Below are 25837 nucleotides of genomic sequence, written 5' to 3'. Positions count from 1 at the left end.
TCAGATAATATAATGTATTATTTAATATATTAAAATCTTATTTTGAAAAGTAACTGCTAAAATCACCATTTTGAAGTGTCTATTCTATTGTTGTGAATTTATTCAACGTGCCCGGGTCGCATTAATGGATAACTAATTGTTCAGGTCTTAATTGATTACTTTTTTTTAGTATACTTGTCTTCTGTTCCGATGTAGTTTTCCGTGCGGAAGCATTTTAATGTTTCGAAAATGCTTTATTTAAAATGTTATTAATTTATGTATATTATTATTATTATATATTATTATTATTATTATTATTATTATATTATTATTATATTATTATTATTATTTTATGCCATGTTATATTTTGTATATTGGCTTTTCTTTTTTATAATAATTTTTGTAACTGTGTAAATGTTAATAATTACTATTATCATGAGATGTCACTCACTTAATTATAATATGACCCGGGCACGTTGAGTAAATTCACAACAATAGAATAGACGCTTCAAAATGATGATTTTAGCAGTTATTTTTCAAAATAAGGTTTTAATATAATAATCTTAAATACTCAACAATTTATATTGATTTCATATCTTTTTTAAATAGAATTTTTCCATAGGTTTAAAGATTTTTGTTGAATCGATTTTTTATCTATTATTTTATGTATTATTTTATTTTTTAATTGGCTTTTTTTGTATCTATTCTTTTCTATTTTTAATAGGTTTTTTTTGTATTTTTTTCAATATTTCTGTCAATTTTTCTTTTTATAATACTCAATGTATGTTTATACTTTTTTGAAGTAATTTTTTGGTGATTTCACATCTTTTTGTTTTCACATATAAGAAAAGTTTAATGTTAAAAATATTTTAGTCTTTAGTTATGATGGTATTGAATTTGTCTCTCTTTTAGATTGTTTTCTAAAATTTTAATAACAAGTTGTTTTTTTTACAAAATTTGTCGTGTACAAATTAAGATTTAATTTCAGATGGCATAAATGTATTTCCCTAATATATTTGGAAATAATATATACTTGTTTAATATAAATTTTCTATTTAAAAAATTATATTTCTTCTGTAAAGAAAATATATGCATATTTAGCATTTCAAGGCCAACTGCATTTACTAACTTTTAAATCGTGAACTGATATCCATTCTGAACCTTTAGCACGCATCATATTTGTATAATGTCCATTATTTATATTTTTGCCATAATGAAAAATTACACTTGTAATTTTATATGTGTTTTCTTCTATGCGTATCTTTGCTGTTGGTATACTTTTAATTTTTAAATTTATAATCTTAGATATATTTCCCTTAACAACTTTATATAAGGATAGTTGAAAAACGAAAATATTTTTCGTTATTATTATCTCAGTTTTTTCAATTGCAGAGTTTGCTCCACAATCAGTACATAATTTTGAAACGTTAAGCCAATGTAAAAAATTATATTCTATTAATTCTTGAAGAGTATACGATTTATTTAAATTTTCTGGTAATCGAAGTAATAGAATGATTTTTTTAAATTTCTATACTTGTGCAACCACACTGTTTACATCGTGCAGTTACGCATAATTGATATTCTATTGCATTTTTCATGATATCTATGTTATTAATAAGATATACAATAAAGTCACCAGCATCTTGTTGAATATTTGTAAGATATTGGTTACCTGCTAATTCACGTATTGAAATCGTCGTATTTGTTATTTTATTATTTGAAGCATTAGAGTCAATTAACTTTTTCATATTATTTGAATATTCAAGGCGAAATAATACTCGCCGAAGAACAGAAGAATAAAATATACATTGAATCGTAGTATTTGCGTAGCATGATACATTTTCGTTATTCGAAAATCCTCTTATACGTATACCAAAAATTATAATCAATAATATCATTATCATTAATTTGACATTCTAAAACATTTTTTGATACTGTCCAAATTATATCATGTACTTTTTTAGGACGTTGTTTCGAAGTACTAATATATATAAGGTCTGGTCTGTCTGTCCTGGTCCTGTTTTCGCAATCTATTGTATTCTATTATAGCCAATTCAATCATTTGATTTTACAGATTTTACAGATTTTACAGATTTTACAGATGAAGGATCGTAATTTATAATATGCAATCCACTTAACGTAGTTACTTGTGAAAAAGCAACATATATTTGTCTATAAGTAAATATAGAATTTCCAGCTTCCACAACAACATTTTTCAAACTTAATCCTTGGCTTTTGTAAATAGTCATACCGTAACTTAGGCAAATCGGAAATTGTTTCCTTATAACAAATACTCTGTCCATTACTTCAAATTTAACATTTAAGCGTTCTATCATATGCTTGACTCTCGATGATAATATAATTTTTATTTTCTCTACATCATCATTATTATTAGTTCGTATAATAGAAGAAATTGTACCTATTGTACCATTTACAAGACCTAAAGTAATATCAATATTTCTTCTAATCATTACACGTACTTCTACTTTTATCGTTATGATTCTCGCTAATCCAGCTGTTCGAGAACTGTTTTCATCACACTTATCTAATATTTTTAAAACTTTTTTTTTTAAATATGATCCACACAATCTATGACGTCTTGAGCTACGAGTTATATTTCTCTTGAAGAAATGCGATTTAACATTGCACTATTCAGAGTGTCACATAATGCACAAGTTGGAAGTAAACAAACTGTATTCGCTGATAATGTTTGCAAATAATTACATAATTCCTGTAAACGGTCATCACAGGTAGTTTCTGTAAATGTTATTTTTCTCTTTTCTAAAATAACTGTGTCCGAATCTGTTATTGCTCCTATCCGTATTCTTGATAATATTTGCCGATAAGAATCATCACCTTGTTGTCGTATATTAATTTGCAACTCATTATAGGAGAACAAAAACCACAAATTCGCAGTGCCCATTGCTCCTATGTATTTTTCAATTTTCTTTGTCGATAATTCAATAAAGAGTGGTTCTTCGTGTACAGGTGGGAGTTGCAATAAATCACCGAAAAGAAGTATATGTTTTTTACCGAACCATCCGTTATCAGAATCCGCAGTATTAAATATCTCTGTTAATCTAAGATGTATGTACATTAAAGTAACGTTTGATATCATTGAAACTTCATCGATAATTATTAGAGCAACATTTTTAAATTCATCTCGTACAATTTTAAGAACTTTATCAGAAATTGTATATATTTAGCAATATGACCATTGCTACTGGTCATATTGCTAAATATATACATGTTCTACTGGTAATTGAAATAATCTATGAATGGTCAGCCCATCGATATTAAAAGCTGCTATACCTGTCGGTGCAGTTACTGCTGTATCTTTTTTAAGACATGTTTTGATCCAGCATCTAATAGTCTTTATCAAGAAGCTTTTTCCTGTACCTCCCTTATTACTTACATGAAGTCTAAGAATTTTATTTTCGGATGTTACATTAACAGTAATTTTATAAAATATTCGTTTTTGATCGATATTTAATTTTATTATCATTTCATCGATGTTATCTACCTCAAAATTGTTCCCTACATCTTTAACCCTTAAATAACACATGGGGTCTATTAGACCTCAGACGTTTTTTGACGGTACAAAACGTTGTGATCCTAACGGAATTCAAACCTGTGTCTCTCTCTACCTGTAGTTGGATTCTTGGGCTACCTATTCGTGCTATTACCGCAGATCAGTCGCTCGATAGCTGCCGAAGAGAGACGACGGAAATTGGAGTGGGGTCCATTTGACCCCAATGGCATATACGTGGTTTTTGGTGAAAAAAATAGTGATTTTTTTTCCTTGTTTTTGTGCATAATTTATAAATTTAAGTCGTAAGTAAAATTTTGTACGCTGTAAGAATTTTTTTGTGGCGTATATTTCCTATTCAATCAGATGGAGCGTCATTTGCGAAACCGGACTGTGCGAATGGCGGTTATACAGGAAGAAAATCAAGCTATTGATGTCGCGTCTTCAGGTGAAGAAGATCATGTGTCTGAACACAGTGTCGACAAAGATTATGAGCCTTCTGATGATTTTGTTGAAAGTGCGATGAAGGAGGACGACGAAGATTATTTGGAGAACGCTAGTTTGGAACAACGACTTTTAGACGCGTCAGGTTTACGTCTATCCCTTTGATCGAACGTTTTGTTAAAGAATCATATTACTTGACAATTACTGGTACAGTTCGTAAAAATAAGTCAGAAATTCCTGCACAATTCAAACTTGCATCGAAAACCATTCCAGACACTAAGTTCTGTTTTTCGAAAGAAATTGTTTTGCTATCGCACACACCAAAGAAAAATAAAATTGCGATTGTTGCTTCATCTTATTCTAACATAAAAACAACAGAAATTACAAATGGAAAGCCTAACATTATTATACATTATAATAAAACAAAAAGTGGAACTGATTCGTTCGACCAACTGTGTCACGCGTATATGGTAACGAAGCGAACTAACCGTTGGCCGATGCGCTATTTTTTCGGCATATTAGACCAAGCTGCCGTTAATGCACGCATTTTATTAAATTGTTTGAGACAAAATCTGGATCAGAACAAAATACGAACGAAGTACTGTCTCGAAGACTTGAGCCTCCATTTGATTACGCCTTACTTGCGTTCTCGCATAAATAATCCGTCCTTACGTAAGGATTTGCGTATTGCAATTGGTGCAATTTTAGATATAGATGGAGTTGAAATTAAAGGAGAAGAGAGGCCATATCTACCTGTAAAGACGAGATGTGGTCTCTGCGAACGAAAAACTGATCGCAAAACAAAAGAGCTATGCCCTTCATGCCGCCGACCGATGTGCAATACTCACCGCGTCTATATGTGCGTTGAGTGTGGTGGTATAGAGTAAATTTTTGGTGGTTTCCCATCATCAATTAAGTGTTCTTTATAAATGTATGACTTTAAATAATTTTTCTACCTTGTCCATAATCAGTAAATCGCTCTAAACAATTATTTACTGTGTTTGTAATTTCTCAAAAATTTTCCACTTCATTCTTCAGAATAAATATATTTTTTGAAAATCCATTAATGGGAGTATTTTTATCTTAAAATATAACATCTTATACATATAATCCTAAATCTGTAGCTTAAAATATTAGAAATTGAAAAAGTTATTAATATTTTTCTCAAAAAAGAGAAAATTCTGAAATTTTTTTTTACATATTTTTTTCAATATGTTAAAATTGAAATTTTGATACCACTATTATAAAATCTTCTGGTAAAAGATTTCAAATATATGTAAAAAAATCATCGGACCAAAATATTAATAATTTTCGAAGTTATTAAACTTTTCCATGCTGGAGTCCAAAGAACCCCATGTGTCAGTTATGTGATTTTTTTGACGTGTGTCATTTAAGGGTTAAAGTTCTTCATAGCTTCTTCGACTTCAACAGGAACGCATTCTAATCCACAATCGTTAAAATCTTTTATCTCTTTATCTTCATCTTTTGTATTTTCTAATATTTTTTCTCGACTAGTTCTTGGACGTTATCCATAAACTGCTGAATATCAATTATTTTTTCATGATATCGAAGAGCATCTTCAAGTTGGAATTGCATTACTGAAAATGCTTTTGCGTAACTATCATACCCATTTTTTAATTCACTAATATCCCTCCAAGATTTAAATAGAAGTAATAATGAAAAATAATACCGTTCTGCTTGAGTATGAACATTGTATCTATAGTGACTGATAAGATATCGACGTTTACGTTTTTTTAAATATAAAGATTTACCAAGAATGTTCTATTGTCTTATAACATGGCTTGGACTTGGTAATATCGTACCACTTTGCATAATCATATAAATTAATAGATTAAGATAAGTTTATCAGGTCTATTTGGATTATAAGTACAATATCTATTAAAGAAGGATAAAATATATCTGTGGATTTATCATCTAACATTTTGATTTCTTTGCGAGATTTAAGTTTTCTATTTCTAATTATATTTACATCTAATCATCTTATGGTAGTATCTTTATCAGTGCTATATAATGGAATTCCTAATAAAGTGTTAGCAGCTTCAAGTGCTCCACATTCCCTATGATTCAACATACGCATTCCAATATTCCAAAGATAACTTCTTAATGATTTTGTAGAATCAATATTTTGAAACATATCTGTTTCGTTATTTCTTTCCGCTTTAGAAATATATAAATATATAAATATATAAATATATAAATATATAAATATATAAATATATATATATATTAATATATTAATATATTAATATATTTTAATATCTATATTTTTGCATTGGTTGATTTCTTTATGCATTGTACATTATGCCTTTATGCCGTTATATATAATTCATCGCTCGGCTTATCGCGACACTTCACTGTGATGTGATGACAATTACAAGCGACACGAAGCCCGCCGCAACGCGGTATCGAAACAGCTTCAGATTCGTTGTACCACGCACTTTAATTTTATGTTGTATCTTAACAATAACAAAATGATGTTGATAATTTTTTATTTTCGGGTTGCAGATTTCCATATCTCGACATTAACTAAACCAATTTTTGTCAACAAGGGCTCAATCGAAAGCTTATATCGACATTTAATAAGAAAAATGTCATTATAATTTTGAATACTGCTTTAGTTTCCAAGATATTTTACAAAATATGTCAGACGACGCGAACTTTCCTGTAAATACTAACAGTAGCGTCATGTCTTTCCATGTCCTACCATATCGACATCGATCGATATTTCTTTTTTTAATACTCAACGTACGCGACGCTACCGCGTCGCTTGATAAATATTTTTTCAGTTATTTTTACGTATGACAAAACGGAGAGCATATATAATACAAGTACGTAGTATAAATTTTATTTAACCTCTCCTCTCTACTGTGAAGTTACCGTGAATGAAATTTTACCCCATGCAAATTTTGTTTTGATTTTATTAAGAAAAAAATATGTTTATAACCGCTACAAACAATAATTTTTCTATTTTTTATCTAATATTCAATAATGATGAAACATTTAATTGTATTTATTTGATTTTTTTATTTTTCAAATAAAAAGATATATAGTGGGGTGAAATTTCACTGATGACAGCATTTTCTTTTGATAATAACTTTTAAGGATTAGTATTATTTTTTTCGTGATATTAGTTTATTAGTTTAAAATTAATGTGTGACTGAATTAACTTGAAATGGAACTTTCATACAAATATCGCAAAATAATTTATTCATATATCTACATATATTTTCCTAGGCAAGAATCTATATAATTTTTGTTTATAAAAAAGCGATTGCACATTTTATTTGTGTAGATAAAAATAGAAAACATTTATCTAACTTTTTAACTCTTAACTCTTTCTCTTCATTTTGTTCAGCATATGCTGAATATATTTTGTACTTCTATGGATATAATTCGTCCCGCGGAACCGCAAGTTCAAGTACAAACAGTCGAGAGGGTTGCTGCGGTTCAAGATGTTGCATATGCTGCACTCGTATTATTCTTTGTGACAAGGGAATCTTTTTATTTAAAAAATTGTGCTGCGTTCTGTCGTCTCGCAAGACCGAGGTCGTAACTTTTAAAAAGGTCAACGGGATCCGACTACTGCAGAGATCTCCAATGCACTTCAGAGTCATATCACAGAGTCATTCTTAACGAAATACTTTCGTTGGTACTGTTCAACATTATCGTTGTAATATCCACAAGTAAATGAAATTACATTTAAAATGCACGGTTTTCGTGCATACATCGGTATATACCGGGTGTTTCAGACTACCCGGGTCACCCGATTTTTTCGTTAACGCGACATTTTAGAGAAAAATACTTCAGACAAAAGTTGTAGGGCTTCAAAATATCTATTTATCGACGCTATGATTTTGACCTTGGAATAACCTTGAAAAGTCCTGTCAAGATCAACATAAAAATCTTAAATGGATATCCCAAATTTTTATTACACCATCTTTTTCCAGCAATTAATTTGAACAACTTTTGTCTGAAACATTTCTTTATTTACCTAATATTTTTTGAGATACTTAAGGAAAACTTAATAACTTTTTCAATATTTAACTCACGATATCTCGCTATTTGTCAGAAGAAAAAGTAGTACTAGACTGTTTTTCTATATTTAGTTTCAAGAATATATTTTTACAATAGCGCCCTGACTTTTATTAACTTGTTGATTTTTGGAAATTTCAAAATCATCAAATTAACAAAATTCAGGGCGTTATTGTAAAAATATATTCTTGAAACTAAATAGAGACTCAAAGGTCTAGTACTACTTCTTCTGACAAGTAGTTAGTGAGATATCGTAAGTTAAATATTAAAAAAGTTATCAAGTTTTCCTTAAATATCTAAAAAAATATTAGGTAAATAAAAAAATATTTTAGACAAAAGTTGTTCAAATTAATTGCTAGAAAAAGATGATGTAATAAAAAATTGGAATATCTATTTAAGATTTTTATATTGATCTTGACTGAACTTTTCAAGGTTATTCCAAGGTCAAATTCATAGCGTCAGTAAATAGATCCTTTGAAACTCTACAACTTTTGTCTGAAATAGTTTTCTCTAAAATGTCGCGTTAACAAAAAAATCGAGTGACCCGGGTGATCTGAAACACCCGATATAATTCAATGATACACGTACAATGAAAGCCGCGGTCAGGCGTTCGTTCTGCGATGTTTGTCATTTATTTTGCACTACGTTAATTATTTGGATAATAATCAAGAAACACGACGTATATTCTTTGCAATTTCTAAGATCGAAAGCGCATAGATACAGTCGCGTGTCTATGATGAATATATTTCGCACTTCTTTGACCTTGGAATAACCTTGAAAAGTCCAGTCAAGATCAATATAAAAATCTTAAATAGATACTCCAATTTTTTATTACATCATCTTTTTCTAGCAATTAATTTGAACAGCTTTTGTCTAAAACATTTTCTTATTTACCTAATACTTTTTTAGATATTTAAGGAAAACTTGATAACTTTTTTAATATTTAACTTACGATATCTCGCTAACTATTTGTCAGAAGAAGTAGTACTAGACCTTTTAGTCTCTATTTAGTCTCAAGAATATATTTTTACAATAACGAGAAAGCGAGAAAAACGACACAACTCAAAAATATTCAAGCAATGTATGATAAGTCGGTTCACGAAAACTACAAATGAAATGTTGGCGATTAAAAATCGTATGCACTTTGTTTTGTCTTTATCCTCCCGAGAGAATTTGGTAAAAATTACATATAATTATAACATCCGTGATTCTGACTCTCATTAACTGATGTATTATTTAGTTGTCGGAAAAGTCATGACGCATCTTTGCAACAGATGACGCTCATTTTTGGAAGTACTAGAGTCATTTGCATCTATGTTATTGCTATATCATTTGACAGCTGACAGTTCTAGCTTCATTCTAAAAACAGAAAATTGAGCGATTTGGTTGAGTTTTAGAGATTTTACAACAAGTTGAAGATAGAAGACCAAACTATGCATTTTCGCCAATTTTACTGTTTTACTTCCGTAAAGGGAAGAACGCGTGTTAAGCTTGTGAAAAGTTGCGTAAAGTTTATGGTGACAATGCTTTACAAGGACGTCAGTGCCAACGATGGTTCACGAAATTCCGTGCTGGTGATTTTGATCTTAACGACGCTCCTCGGTCAGGGAGGCCCACCGAGGTTGATGAGGACAAAATAAAGGCATTGAGCAAGTCAAATCCACGTTACACGACACGAGAGATTGCAGAAACATTAAACATCCATCATTCAAGCATTCACGACCACCTGAAGAAGCTGGGATATATAAGCAAGTCCGATATTTGGGTTCATGAACTCACAGAAATTCATTTGAGGGCACGTATAAACATCTGCGATATACTCATTAAATGTAAGGAAAATGATCCTTTCTTGAAACGAATGATAATTGGTGATGAGAAATAGATTGTTTACAACAATGTGGGGTGCAAACGGTCTTGGTTCCGACGTGATGATTCGCCTCAAACGACATCGAAAGCAGACATTCATCAGATGAAAGTTATGTTCTCAGTGCACAGTGGGCCAAGAGACTCGGTTTCGTGGCCAAAAGTCGGCAAACCCATTAAAATGTACAAAAATAAATGTATTGTAATTATGCTTATATATGGTTTTTTAAGTTGCTGATTCTAATTTTAAAGTCAAAATTCCAAATGGCGAATCCAATATGGCGAAAGATTATTTAAAAAAAATTATTGGATATACTCTAAACGTAGCATATAGGGGTTTTTGAGGATGCTAATTACGAATCTGTATTAAATATTACAAAATCCAAAAAATAGTTAATCCAATTTGGCGGGCGATTATTTCGACTTTGCTGAAGTAAAAATTTTTAAACTCAACATGGGAGATTCAGTATTATTATTACTATTATCATAATTATTAATTGTCTATAAACAATGCAAAATTGTCTATAAACAATGTAAACAATAATAAATGTATGTAAGGACTACATCTATGTCTGATGATTTTGAAAGCAATTCAAGCATCTCATTTGCTGAATTTCATTTTTTTAGAATAAAGTAAAATATGATAAATTGACATATAATGTAATACAATAACACAAAAGAAATGGTGAAACATAAAACATGAATTAGTTAGTTGTAAGTGTCTTATTGTAATCCTCTTTCTACAAGACTCACATAAAAGAGAATATGAGCTTAAGATATCTTGAGATGTGACATCGCATTGCGATGAATGAATTTAAAATCGACAACTTTGAAACACTTATTCTTATCAGTTTGGAAACAAATTTGAAAAAATCTTGAATTCTCGAGTTTTTAGGTTTTTCTATCTTATCATGTATTCAAGTAAGTGCAACTTATGGTATCAAATATGATTTCTCTCTGGCATTGTAATCAAAAGGTGTAAAAAAGCGCATATTCAAGTTATAGTACCATATATATTCTTACGAGCAATTTGACGTATCATATGATGATTAATTTCAGAGTGGAAGGTCAGAGAAGATTTCATTTGAAATTGAACAAATGTACTATAAGATTCGAAACTATTAGTTTTATCAGACGAAACAAAGTCAATGAAGAACTATGAAGAACTATGAAGAACTTCATGTATTGTTAAAAATAACTTTATTTGTTCAATTTAAAAATATAAATGTACTGCTATAACATCTGATAAGATAAGATTCATAGCAAATGGTGTATGAAAGTCATAGAACGTTTAAATTTGCAAATATGGTTTTTTTACATTCACGTCCTTCCACAAGCAATACCAATTAACATAAAGAAACAATATTTCAGCATTTAGTGTAGGAAAGTATATATAAATATATAATATCACATATGTTTGATTTCATGTAAGTTCAAGAAATTGAATTTTGGCCAATCACAGTGGACTTCTGGCCTACTGTGCAGTGTGGTGGGTTTTTAAAGGTGTCGTGTTTTTTGAGCTCCTACCAAGGAACCAAACAATCAATTCGAATGTGTATTGTCGGCAATTGGACAGTTTGAATGAATCCACCATCCAGAAACATCCAGAGCTCGTTTATCGTAAAGAATTTGTGTTCCATCACGACAACGCGAGACCATACACAAGTTTGATCACCCGTCAAACATGATTGGAGCTTGGATAGGATATGTTGCTACACTCACCATACTCGCCTGACCTTGCGCCGTCAGACTTCCACTTGTTTCGCTCTTTTCAAAACTCCTTGCGTGGTATAATGTTAAATTCAGATGTAAATCAGCCTTATTCAGTTTTTCGCTGATAAAGACAGGTCCTTCTATGAACGAGGAATTACGAAGTTCACTGAGAGATGGCAAAAGGTCATCGAACAAAATGGGCAATATATCATTGATTGATCTATGTTCTTTATATAAATAAATGACCTTTGAAAAACAGAAAGAATACGTCATGACTTTTCCGACAACCCAATATACGAGGGTGGTCCGATAAGTACTTAGCCTACAAAAGAAAAAGGAAAATTTTGGAAAAGTGGCGATTTATTTCTCAACATAGTCTCCTTTTAGCTCGATACACTTGACCCAGCGATGCTCCAACTTCTTTAACCCGTCTGAAAAATACGTTTTCTCGAGGTCTGCAAAGTAGGCCTCCGTGGCGGCGATGACCTCCTCATTCGATTCAAATTTCTGCCCAGCGAGTGACTTTTTCAAGTTTGGAAACAAAAAGAAGTCGCACGGGGCCAAATCTGGAGAATATGGTGGATGGGGCAGCAGTTCGTAGCCCAATTCGACCAATTTGACCGTGGCGAGGGCGGAGGTGTGAGCTGATGCGTTGTCATGGTGGAAGAGCACTTTTTTCTTCGCCAAATGGGGCCGTTTTTTCTGCAATTCGGCGTCGAATCGGCCCAATAATTCGACATAGTACAGCCCTGTGACCGTTTTGCCCTTCTCCAGGTAGTCGATGTAGATCACACCTTGTGAATCCCAGAAAACGGTGGCCATCACCTTTCCGGCCGATAGGACAGTCTTCGCCTTCTTCGGAGCACGTTCGCCGGGTGAAGTCCACTGTTTCGACTGTTCCTTGGTCTCTGGTGTGTACCAGTGGATCCATGTTTCGTCGACGGTCACGAAACGACGCAGAAACTCCTTCGGATTGCGCTTAAACAGCGTCAAACACTGCTCTGAAGTGGTCTCACGGTTGCGCTTGTTGTCCGGAGTGAGCAAACGCGGCACCCATCGCGCCGACAGCTTTCTCATGCCCAAAATTTCATGCAGGATATGACCCACGCGGTCTTTTGAGATGCCTACTGTCTCAGCTATCTCGCGCACCTTCAATCGGCGGTCTACCAATACGAGATCGTGGATTTTTGTCATGTTATCCTCCGTGGTAGCCGTTTTCGGGGCACCTGGGCGTGGCTCATCAAAAACCGACGTGCGACCACGTTGAAACTCGTTAAACCAATTTTTGACGGTCGCCATCGAAGGAGAAGAGTCACCGTACACAGCATCCAAGCGCTCTTTGATTTCACTGCGCGATTTCCCTTCCAAAAACAAGAATCGAATCACCGACCGATATTGCTCTTTTTCCATTTTTCTAAAATCCGCGGACACGCCCGCTTCCACACGCGGTCAAAACAAAACTACGAGTCCGATTCGGCTGAAATTTCGACAGTAGCCGTCTACGAGAATGTACTACACGATAGTAAATTTCTCTTGCGATAGTGGCGCCATCGGGCGGTGAGGCTAAGTACTTATCGGACCGCCCTCGTATTCTGATTGAATCATATGAAGTAAGTAAGCTCGACTGAAATTTTTGATGAAATCCTTAAAATAATATATATTCAAAATCATTTAAAAACCTGTAAAATTTTCTTTCGTTTCTCTTGTGAAAAATTTCTATTTTACATGAAGAAGAGAAGAAAGATTGTATGAGATTGTCTCAGCTGTGATTCGCTCAAATCCTCAAAATAGTAAATTCTTAATATTGAGTTAACTTTTCATGTGACAAATGTACTTATCGCCTTGTTCTCTTATACTTTTATAATATATTGTTTACAGTTTAATAGAAATAAATATGATTTCATATTTTTCCGATATATTAATATTTATTTTATACGTCTTTCATGATTTTTATATTCGATTGCATTTTTATTATTTATTTATAAATAAATAAAGATTAAGAAAACGATTTACAGAAAAATAATTTCTTATAAAGTATTTAAGATTAAAGAGGCCGGAATGTTTATTAAATATATTCTTCACACGTTAAAATATAATATATATTTTCTACAGAATTTTTCGCACGCTAGATTTTTTTATAAACAAATAATTAGGTTTCGCGAAGAGGCTAATAGCCGCCGTAATATTTAAACAAATCGACCCGCGATCGGCTTTATATCCTCGCAGGAGATTACGGTCGTCTCATACCGACTTGTAGGAGTATAGCCGCCGATGCGTTGTTCATGCTTACATCCAACGAGAAAAAAGAAGAAGAATTACGCATCTTGGCGAAAATGTGCTTGGAATTTTGTTTCACGGACGTTTTGTAAATTCCATCAAAAATATTATGCGATTACGAAGGAGGACAATGGTCAACTTTTGGCGACCGCTTGGTACATATATTAAAGTTGCTACTGATGGGGATAAAGGGGGACGAAGCTTATATTGATACATACAGCAGCTATTGCGCTAAGACATATTGCTAAGACATATTGCTAAGACATATTGCATCTTTGTTGCTTCGCAGTTTAAGCCTATACAGTTAATAGCATTCGGTTGGTTTAGTCTACCATGAGTAGTGCAGAATTTATGTGTTAGATTGAAAGTGTATTAAACAGTGCACTTGTGAAAATGTGTTTGACTTGATTAGCATGTGTTTGACTTGACTAACTAGACAAATCTAGTTTAGTGATATTTCTACATTCGATTGAGATGAACTTTATTAGTTGGCAAGGCATTGAACTCTGAGATTTTCGTCAGTGCGGTTCGGTGTAATCATGGCAGCAAGAAATATATAATATTATTAAATGAATTATTAAGCAGTTCCAGTAGTTCCAGAGTCAAAGAAATTACGAAAATATTGATAGACACGTGAATAGACACGTGAATTTCAAAAGTTTGGTATATGATCAAGAGGCACATCGTGCCTATTATACGCGAAACTGCGAGTTGAAACGAGGTGAGACATTCATATCTCAGCAATGGCTGAACCGATCGAGGTTTTTTTAGTCCCAATCGATTCGGTCTTAAAAAATAGGAAGCAAAATATTCTTGTGATTTTTGTGTACGTTGTCTCTAAGTGGAGGTATTTTCAGTATAAGTAAAAGTCCGAATCACGGAAAATTTCGATTCAGTAAGAAAGTAAGAAACTTCGGACGCATAAGAGTGGGGATATGTGCATCTCGCTTTTCCGACACCAGGGGCGTTACGAGAGCACTGAACAAGCAGACAGCAGCGAATGCGAGCGTGTAGGTAAGCGTGTAGGGATATGCTATAGAATACAATATAGGACCAAATGTGCGAGAGAGAAAGTGAGAGAGAGGAGTGAGAGCGAGAGCGAGAGAGAGAGAGAGAGAGAGAGAGAGAGAGAGAGAGAGAGAGAGAGAGAGAGAGAGAGAGGAGAGAGAGAGAGAGAGAGAGGAGAGAGAGAGGAGAGAGAGAAGAGAAGAGAGGAAGAGAGAGAGAGAGAGAGAGAGAGAGAGAGAGAGAGAAGAGAGAGAGAGAGAAGAGAGAGAGAGAGAGGAGAGAGAGAGAGAGAGAGAGAGAGAGAGAGAGAGAAGAGAGAGAGAGAGAGAGAAGAGAGAGAGAGAGAGAGAGAGAGAGAGAAGAGAGAGAGAGAGAGAGAGGAGAGAGAGAGAGAGAGGAGAGAGAGAGAGAGAGAGAGAGAGAGAGAGAGAGAGAGAGAGAGAGAGAGAGAGAGAGAGAGAGAGAGAGAAGAGAGAGAGAGAGAGAGAGAGAGAGAGAGAGAGAGAGAGAGAGAGAGAGAGAGAGAGAGAGAGAGAGGATATAAAATAAATATATATATTTACGTATAGTGGCGTGCAAAAGTTTCGAGCCATAATGTCTTTTTAAGATACATGACAATATATTGATTTGCTCTAAAAATTAATTATATAAAATAGTTGACATAACATTCTTACAAATAAAAGTACAGTTATAAAATTTTAAAATTACATAGCTTCTAATTATTTAGTCATATAATATTTACATGTGTTCAAAAGTATTGAGCCGTATTCTTGTTGTGACTTTATGAGTCTGGTTTGTTTACATTTCTTATGAAACTCCTTCGTAAATATTTGCTTTAACCAAGTTTCAGTCTATTGTTTACCGCAATGCCGAACATACAAGCTTTCAGTTACGCAAAGCCGTGATTAATCTTTCTTAACAAGGAAAGGTTTCTCGCAAAATTGCTAATTGCTTATTAATTGATAAAAATACTGTAAATAGGATTATTGCTAAATGTAAGTTGACGAACTCTCTAGCTGATAAACCACGAAACGATAGACCTTGCAAAACTACAAAGCGCATCGATAAAATGATTAAAAGAAAGTCGATAGCAGATGTTAGCAAAACTGCCATGGATATTTCTCGAGAACTACGAGAAGAAAATCTTGCTGATATTAGTCGAAGTACAATATTTCGATATCTAAAGGAAGTAGACCTTTTAGGACGTGCTGGTGTAAAAAATCATTAATTAGAGAGAGAGGAATGAGAGAGAGAGAGAGAGAGAGAGAGAGAAGCAGAGAGAGAGAGGAGAGAGAGAGAGAGAGAAGCAGAGAGAGAGAGAAGAGAGAGAGAGAGAAGCAGAGAGAGAGAGAGAGAGAGAGAGAGAGAGAGAGAGAGAGAGAGAGAGAGAGAGAGAGAGAGAAGGAAGAATGAGAGAGAGGGGGTGGTGGGAGGAGGGGGAGAGGGGGGAGATGAGAGAGAGAGGGAGGAGAATGAAGGGAGAAGAGGGAGAGAGAATGAGGAAAAGTGTGAAGGAGTGAGAGAGTGAAGGAGTGAGAGAATGAGAGAGTAAGAAAGTGTAAGATATACGTACACATATGTACACACATACGTACGTACATACAATACATTCGTACATACATATGTACGTACATACGTACATAGATACATACGTACTACGTACATACGTATCTACATAGGCATATATATATACGTATGTACATACGTACATACATATGTACATATATAGGTATATACGTATGTACATATTACGTACCTACATACGTACATATATATAAACAAATTTACTCTGCGTGCTGTCCCAACAACTAAAGTATCAGTAGCAGGACAGTTGTATAAAGTAATGAATGCTATATTTCATCATGGATCGTGCATTGCAAGTCATTACACAAGTATATGTAGAGAAGGTAAATCTGATTGGATTGAAACTGATGATACGCAAATAAGTAAAAACACTAGCGCAGAGGCGCTAGTGGCGCAAATGTTTGTATTCTTTTCATGGCAAAAATTTAACACGTTTATTAATAGTATCCAATATTTAAAAAAAATATCTTTTTAAAAGTTATTATTATTCAAGAAAAACCTAACGACAAAAAATGTATGTAACATAGTTTTTACAAGTAAAATTTATATAAAACTTACCTTTTTAAACAAAAAGGTAAAAAAAGGCGTCAAGTACAAGCGCAACACGTATTGTGTTATTTTTAGAAATTTTGAACTCAAATTATTTTTTTAAGGCATATATGTGTACATAACAGGTTTTTACAAGTAAAACTTAAAGATAATACTATACATAAGATTTTACAAATAAAATTTATATAAAACTTACCTTTTTAAACAAAAAGGTAAAAAAAGGCGCCAAGTACAAGCGCAAGACGTATTGTGTTATTTTTAGAAGTATCAAACTCAAATTATATTTTTTAATGTATATACGTGTACATAAGTTTTTACAAATAAAACTTATAACTATAATAAAACTCTGCTACTATACTACTGTACTATACTACTGTACTACTGTACTCACTATACTACTGTACAAAAGAAGTGATATATTAGAATAGTAGCGCCAACTGAGAAACCTAACATATATATATGAATATTGTATACTTAACTTAATATTTTTAGAAATCTCAAATTCAAATTATTTTCTTCTTTAAGATATATATTATGTACATAACATGTACATAATATATATACAACATGTACATAAGTTTTTATAATATGTACATAAGCTTTCAAAAGTAAAAATTATATCGTGTTATAAAAATTTAACACGTTTTTAATAGTGCCCAATATTTAAAAAAAATATCTTTTTAAAAGTCATTGTTATTCAAGAAAAACCCAGCTACAATAAATGTCCATAACATAAATTTTTTCAAAGTAAAATTTATCATTATTTATTAGAACACTGAGTTATATGGTTATTTTACTTGTTATTGTAACAAATTAATTATTATAACAATGCAATAAGAAATATTTAATACAAAAATCTTGGCGCGGCTGCACCAAAAACTATATCGAAATAAAATTTGATTAATATATACATGACAGCATTTTTATCATAATAAAATGTTCTTGTAAATTCTCTTTATACATATACGGTAATGTTTTATTTAAGTTTATATAGTATTATAATAAATAAATTATAAACCTTCATTATAGAATATATTATAATAAAAATGCTGTCATATATACAGGGTGCACGATTTATCTGAAGACATTGAAATATCTCGAGAACTATGCATTGGATAAAAAAAAGTGGTTAATGAAAGTTGTTAGTTTCGAAGGAGGACATCCAATTATATCAAACTCGACCTCTCACCCCACCCCCTGGGGGGTGGGGGTTGAGGGCAACTTTGAAATCTTAAATGGAAACCCCCATTTTTTATTGCAGATACGGATTCTACGCCACAAAATATGTAAATTTTGTCCGAAACTTTTTTTTTGATTCGTGATAGATGGTGCTGTAATCGCAAAAAATTATATTTTCCGCAATTCTCCAGAAATGATCATTGGATTGAGAAATAAAAAATACCTGTTCAATAATTTTAAAGAACATAATAAAAGTTATTCCCCTCCATCCTCTCGGGGTAGGGTGGGTGGTAACGTTCAAATCTCAAGTGGGAACCCGAATCGAAGAGGAAACTGCTCGACGCGTCACTGTGGGTGTATGGCGAGCTACGGCTTATTATAATAGGCAGTGTAATGCCTTATTATAAAAGGCAGTGCAATGCCTACGGCTTATTATAAAAGGCAGTGCAATTGAGATTTGAACGTTACCACCCATCCTACCCCGAGAGGATGGGGGGGGGAATAACTTTTATTATGTTCTTTAAAAATATTGAACAGATATTTCTTATTTCTCAATCCAATGATCATTTCTGGAGAATTGCGGAAAATATAATTTTTTGCGATTACAGCGCCATCTATCAGGAATAAAAAAAAAAGTTTCGAACAAAATTTACGTATTTTGTGGCGTAGAATCCGTATCTGCAATAAAAAATGGAGGTTTCCATTTAAGATTTCAAAGTTGCCCCCAACCCCCACCCCCAGGGGGGGGGGGGGAGGTCGAGTTTGGTATCATTGGATGTCCCCCTTCGAGACTAACAACTTTCATTAACCACTTTTTTTTATCCAATGCATAGTTCGCGAGATATTTCAATGTCTTCAGATAAATCGTGCACCCTGTATATTAAACAAGTTTTAGTTCGATATAGTTTTTGGTGCAGCTGCGCCAAGATTTTTTGTATTAAATATTTTTTATTGCATTGTTATAATAATTAATTTGTTACAATAACAAGTAAAATAACTATATAACTCAGTGTTCTAATAAATAATGATAAATTTTACTTGTAAAAATTTATGTTATGGACATTTTTTGTAGCTAAGTTTTCTTGAATATTTTGAATAACATAACCTTTAAAAATATATTTTTTTTTTAATATTGGACACTATTCACAAACGTTAAATTTTTATAACACGATATAATTTTTACTTTTAGAAGTTTATGTACATATATATCTTACAAAAAAAATAATTTGATAAGTTTTACTTATAAAAACTTATGTTATGTACATAATATTTAAAAAGATATTTTTTTTTAAATATTGGACACTATTAACAAACGTGTTAATTTTTATAACACGATATAATTTTTACTTTTAAAAGTTTATGTACATATATTATAAAAACTTATGTTATGTACATAATATATATCTTAAAAAAGAAATTAATTTGAATTTGAGATTTCTAAAAATATTAAGTTAAGTATACAATAATCATATGTATATGTTAGGTTTCTCAGTTGGCGCTACTGTTCTAATATATCACTTCTTTTGTACAGTAGAATAGTGTTGCAGAGTTTTATTATACCAGGTATGTATTGCCCATCACTAGCTATATATTTTTCCTACCTGTCTGACAATTTGTGGATGCCACGCCAAAAAAACTGTTGTTCTTTTGAGGCAAACCAGTCATCGAGCAATTTTTGCATATTTTCGTAATAAGTGAAGCGCTGCTCAGCAAGTGCGTGTCCCATCGATGCAAATAAGTAGTAATCGGACGGAGCCAAGTCTGGTGAGTAAGCCGTATGCGAAAGTATTTCCCAACTAAACGCCTCAGTCGTTTCCGTGACCAGTTTTGCTGTGTGTGATGGTGCATTATCATGAAGCAAAATCACTTTGTGTTGCCTTTTTTGATATTCTGGTCGTTTTCCACGCAAAGCTTGATTCAAATCAATCATTTGTTGTCGGTAGCGTTCAGTATGAACGGTTTCGCCAGGTTTTAGCAGTTCATAATAGATCACACCCTTCTGATCCCACCAAACACAGAGCATTGTCTTCCGTCCATAGCGATTTGGCCTTGTAGTCGATGTCGATGGTTCGCCTGGAATTACCCATGACCTTTTACGCTTAGGATTCTCAAAATATATCCACTTTTCATCGCCAGTCACAATTCGATGGAGAAATGATTTTCTTTTGTACCTGGCGAGCAACATTCCGCAAGTGGTTTTTCGGTTTTCCTGCTGTCTTTCATTCAGTTCATGTGGAACCCATTTTCCCATCTTCCGGATCTTTCCCATGGCTTTCAAACGTATGGAGACGGCTTCTCGTGTCACATTATTTGATCCGCGAGTTGTTGTTGCGTTTGAGCGTCATTTTCATCTAACAATGCTTGCAATTCGCTGTCTTCTAACTTTTTCGGTGGTCTTCCACGTTCTTCGTTTCTCACGTAAAAATCGCCACGTTTGAATTTTTTAAACCACTCAAAGCACTGTGATTTACCAAGAGCATGCTCACCGTAAGCTTCGACAAGCATTCGATGCGATTCTGCAGCAGTTTTCTTCAAATGGTAACAGAAAATCAATGTTGTCCACAAATTGTAGCTTCCAGGCACAAAATTAGACATGTTCAACGCTATTACAAACTGTGCTGTTGCATGAAACTTGTATTGTTGTGAGTTGAAAATCTTTGTCAGATGTCAACAAATGGAAATGGCGCCAATGACGCGGTTTGATGGTAACTACATTGACAGCTAGGGCCATTTATGGGCAAATTCCGGTTTCATATCAGGTGTAGTAAAAAGAAATCCATTATTTTTGCATAAAATTGAAGGCTTTAATTACCATAGTTAGAATGATCCGATTTAGGTCAAATATGCGCCGTTCGATAACTTGTTGCCATTTTGAAGGTAATTTCATTATCCCTCTCTCATAGAAGCCCTCGTCCCTATTGGCAAAAAATTGAGACAGTCGATTTTCACAAGCCTCTCTTGAAGCGAATTTTTCACCAGCAAAATTGTTCGCCATGGACAGGAACAGATGGTAATCACTTGGTGCCAGGTCCGGACTATAAGGTGGATGCATAAGAACCTCCCAACCAAACTCCCGGAGCTTCTGGCGAGTCACTATCGATGTGTGTGGCCTGGCGTTGTCCTGATGGAACACAATTCCTCTCCTATTGGCCAAAGCTGGTCGCTTCTGGGCGATTGCTTCCTTCAGACGGTCCAATTGTTGACAGTACAGTTCCGAGTTAAGAGTTTTGCCATAGGGGAGCAGCTCATAGTAGATAATTCCCTGCCAATCTCACCAAACACACATCAAAATCTTCCTGGCCATCAATCCTGGCTTGGCCACCGTTTCCGCCGGCTCACCGCGATTCAACCACGACCGTTTTCGCTTGACGTTGTCGTAAGTGATCCACTTTTCATCACCAGTGACCAACCGCTTCAGAAATGGGTCGATTTTGTTGCGATTCAGTAGCGATTCACAGATGGAAATTCGGTCCATGAGGTTTTTTTGCGTTAACTCGTGTGGCACCCATACATCGAGCTTTTTCTTGTATCCAGCCTTATTCAAATGGTTCCAAACGGTTTTTTGTGCAATCTTTAACTCTTGGGCAATCGAAACAGTGCTTACATGACGGTTGGACTCGACAATGTTCATGATTTTATCGATATTTTCGACAATTGGCCTTCCAGTGCGTGGTGCATCTTTGACATCGAAATTACCGGAACGGAATCGACGAAACCATAATTGCGCGTGATTGGCTGTTACAGTATCAGGACCATAAACACTATTCACATTTTCAGCCGCCTGGCTTGCGTTTTCGCCTTTATCGAAGAAAAACTGTAAAATATAGCATATTTTCTGTTTGCTAGTGTCCATCTTTGACGCGCGCTCAAACAAAACTGAGTCAACTAATCACAAAACTGTCAGAAAAGTTTTTTTAGTACGAAATCTCATCTTTCTAACGCCATCTAGTGGAACCCGATCGGACTTATACAACGCGAGGTACAGATAACTAAAGCCATCTATTGGAAAAATAATGGGTTTCTTTTTACTACACTTGATATTTACAGACCTGGTAGTTATAAGTTTTACTTGTAAAAACTTATGTACACATATATACATTAAAAAAATAATTTGAGTTTGACACTTCTAAAAATAACACAATACGTGTTGCGCTTGTATTTGGCGCCTTTTTTTACCTTTTTGTTTAAAAAAGTAAGTTTTATATAAGTTTTAAAATTACATAAATATTCTAAAGAAGAGATATATTGGGAGTACAAATTAGTTCGGTCCGTTTTTTTGTGTTAAAAGATATTTATTTCAAAACAAAATGAATGAACAGATCAATTAAAATATTTTCCATCGCTGGCTACTACTTTCTTCCATTTCTCAGGCAATTTTCGAATTCCATCTCGAAAAAATTACTCGTCTTTTGAGGCGATCCAAGTTTGGAGTCAATTTTCGATATCTGCGAAAGAAATGAACTGGTGACCTGCCAAGTCGTATTGCATCCTTCGGAACAACCAGTAATCAGAAGGAGCAATGTCCGGAGAATACGGCGGGTGCGGTAAAACATCCTATTTGATCGTTTCCGAATACTTTTTTACGACTTTTGCGACATGAGGCCGAGCGTTGTCATGAAGAACGCCTTTCAACGTCTCTCGGTTTCAGTTCATAAGGCACTCAATTTCCTTGTTTTTTTAATAATTCCCATGTCTCTCAATCGTACGGAAACGGCTTGTTGAGTAACTCCCAATGATTCTGCAAGCTCCTCTTGCGTTTGACTCTGATCTTCTTCGAGTAACTCCTCTAATTCTTTGTCCTCGAATTTTTTTGGCTGTCCAGAGCGAGGCTTGTCTTCGACGCTGAAATCTCCATCCTTGAAACGTCGAAACCATTCCCTACATGATTTATCAGTTGGAGCAGCGTCACCATAAACTTCAATAAACATTCGATGGGCTTCACTTTTCTTCCAATTAAAGCAGAATTAAAACCTTCCGCAAATACTGCTTGGTTAACATAAAATTCGACATTTTCAACATTGTAAAAAGCAAAGTTTTTATGAAACTCAAAACGATATAAACTAAATATTATTGGCAGATGTCTAACCTCTCTGAAACCGCCAAAATCGGCAGTCACTATGAACCATTCATAACAGCCGGAGTCATCTTTTGAAAACGGACTGAACTAATTTGTACACCCAATATTTTAATTTGTATTACAAATATTTGTTATAACATATCTCACTTATTAAAATATTTTTGTAAATATTATTGTAATATTATTGTAATATTTTTTAAATTTTTATTCGTGTTCAATTTTTTAGTTTCAGCGATATTCCGGTTTTAACTGGAATATATTTAATAAATTGCATATGACATATGTAAATTCAAAAATTTAAAAAAAATTAAAAAGTAATTAAAAGGGCATAGGAGATATAAAAATGTTTATAGATAGCAATGTTCAATTATTTTCTCTTCTATGTCTGGTTTATATGGTATTATATCAATTTAAAATAAATTGGTATAATAATATAAGTAAAAAAGACGTCTTTTATATATTTCTCTTAATTTTATATATTTATATCTATCGTTCTAATGTTCTTTTAAAAGAAAAATATTTTTCTTTATATGTCATACCAATAAAAAGTATTGAGAAGTATTTATTAGCAGCACTACGCATTCAATTTAATAATCGTATTTAGAGCAATATAAAAATATGCATTCCGAACACAAGTGTCTAATAACAAAAAGTTCTTAGAAAGAGCCATTAATATTGAATGTATACACTGAAAAGCAAAACGGCTCCGATAATTTTTTTTAACGTTAGTAATTAGTTTAGTTGTAAAATTTAAGAGTCATTACTCAAACACTTGCGCACATGATCGCAAGTATCTCTGCGGATAAGGTTAGAAAGACCCGCGATCTTTCAGTTTGCCCAGTTTGGTTGAGCAGTGATTCTCAAATTCACAACTATACGCATTACCAATGTCACTAGAAGAAACACTGTCGAAACTGCTTTGCTTTCCAGTGTACGTGACGAGTGCGTATCAATCGAATTCGCCAATAGCTACGAGGGTAGTCCCAGAAGTACCTGACCTAACGTATAAATGGTGGTTGTTGTTTGAAAAGAATGACTATGGTATAAAGTACCAACCTTATAAAGCTTAAGTTTGATGACGCTATTTTGTTTAGTATTGTTGTTTAGTATTTGTTTGGCAGCCATCAATAGTGAACGCTCTCAGTGAATTTGTAAACATGGAAAAAATTGGTCATCGTTATGTGATACAATACTTTCATTTGAAAGGCCTCAGTCCAACCAATATCAAAGCGGAGCTAGATTCTACTCTGGGGGAGTCTGCTCCTTCGTTTACAACAGTAAAATATTGGGTGGCAGAGTTTAAACGAGGCCGTACGAACTGCCAAGACGAACATCGCAGTGGTCGACCAATGAGGTGACCACGCCAGAAATGGTGGAAGAAAATTCACAAAATGGTATTGGATGACCGTCGACTGAAAATGCGCGAGTTAGCAGAATGGTAGGCATTTCAAAATGTGCTGTACATCGCATATTGACTGAAAATTTGGACATGACAAAGCTGTGCACAAGATGGGTGCCGCGATTGGAGCAAAAACAGCGTTGTGATGATGTTTCAATCGAGTGTTTGGCGAAGTTTCGCAGCAATGAAGCCAAGTTTTTGCGTCGATTCATAACCATGGATGGAACATGGATCCTTCACTTCACACCTGAGACGAAGGAACAGTTAAAACAATGGACCAAGGTGGCTTGATGGCTATTTTGAGGAACTCGACGATTCCCACTATAAACAGGGTATCGAAGCTATTGAACATCGCTGGGAAAAGTGTATTGAGCTAAAAGGAGACTATGTAGAGAAATAAAGATATTTTTTCCCAAATTTTTTGTTTTCTTTGTTAAGTCAGGTACTTCTGGGACTACCCTCGTATGTCTCTACCACAAACCAACCTAGCAAAAACGTCCCGATACATTTTAGTTGCACCTGAGTCGCATGAAAACTCGCCTAATGTGACGTAGAACTTGTTACATTTCTGAGCTTTGCGATATTTTTTTAAACTTTTTTTCCATGAAATGATAAGACTTCATTTTACTGCACTGTTTTTCATTGAATCGCATAATATTTTTTATTTATCTCTTTTATTTTTTTCTCCCAGATGAATTTTCGAGTAACATAAATGTAACTTATCCTTGTGCATGCGTGCCTTTGGCTTACCTGAAAACTGTGCTGCTTCAGCATAGTCTTGATGAGGATCAGAGTGTCGAGTTTCGGCACCCTTGTAACGACCCGCTCGACCTCCTCGTCGGTGACAGTAACAGGAACACGACAGTTGTCAGCCTCGTTCGGCAGTGGTTCGGCTCCTCGATTGGTCAACCACGCATGCTGCTTGATCTCTGGCAAGATGATCCTGTCGGCCGGTTCCTTCATGAGCATCCGTGTGATTAGGTCGCGTAGGTCGTCCGACACGGCCGGCTTCTCCGGGAACTTGAGATTCTCTGAGCGAGCGGCCGCGTAGACGCTGCCGATACTGCCGGAACCGTTCCAGGGAAGACTTCCGGTCACCAGTGAGTATAGCGTCACCCCCATCGACCACACGTCACACGGCTGAAATTTCACGAAGTCTTCCCAGTCGCGATCAGATTGTTAA

General features: G+C 34.0%; 1 protein-coding gene across 1 annotated transcript in view; it reads right to left on the bottom strand.

The window, feature by feature from the left end:
• The window catches only part of LOC105189488 (mitogen-activated protein kinase kinase kinase 3), a 285702-nt gene that overhangs the window by 10938 nt on the left and 248927 nt on the right, over positions 1-25837 (bottom strand). Inside the window, exon 8 of the mRNA XM_025299321.1 lies at positions 25405-25794. Coding sequence (XP_025155106.1) covers positions 25405-25794 — 390 coding nt within the window. The remainder of the gene's footprint in view (positions 1-25404; positions 25795-25837) is intronic.

The sequence above is a fragment of the Harpegnathos saltator genome, unplaced genomic scaffold (assembly GCF_003227715.2).
Source record: "Harpegnathos saltator strain DR-91 unplaced genomic scaffold, Hsal_v8.6 scaffold261, whole genome shotgun sequence".
NCBI lineage: Eukaryota > Metazoa > Arthropoda > Insecta > Hymenoptera > Formicidae > Harpegnathos > Harpegnathos saltator.
The sequence above is the reverse complement of the archived record's forward strand: the minus strand, read 5'-3'. Positions and strand labels throughout refer to the sequence as shown.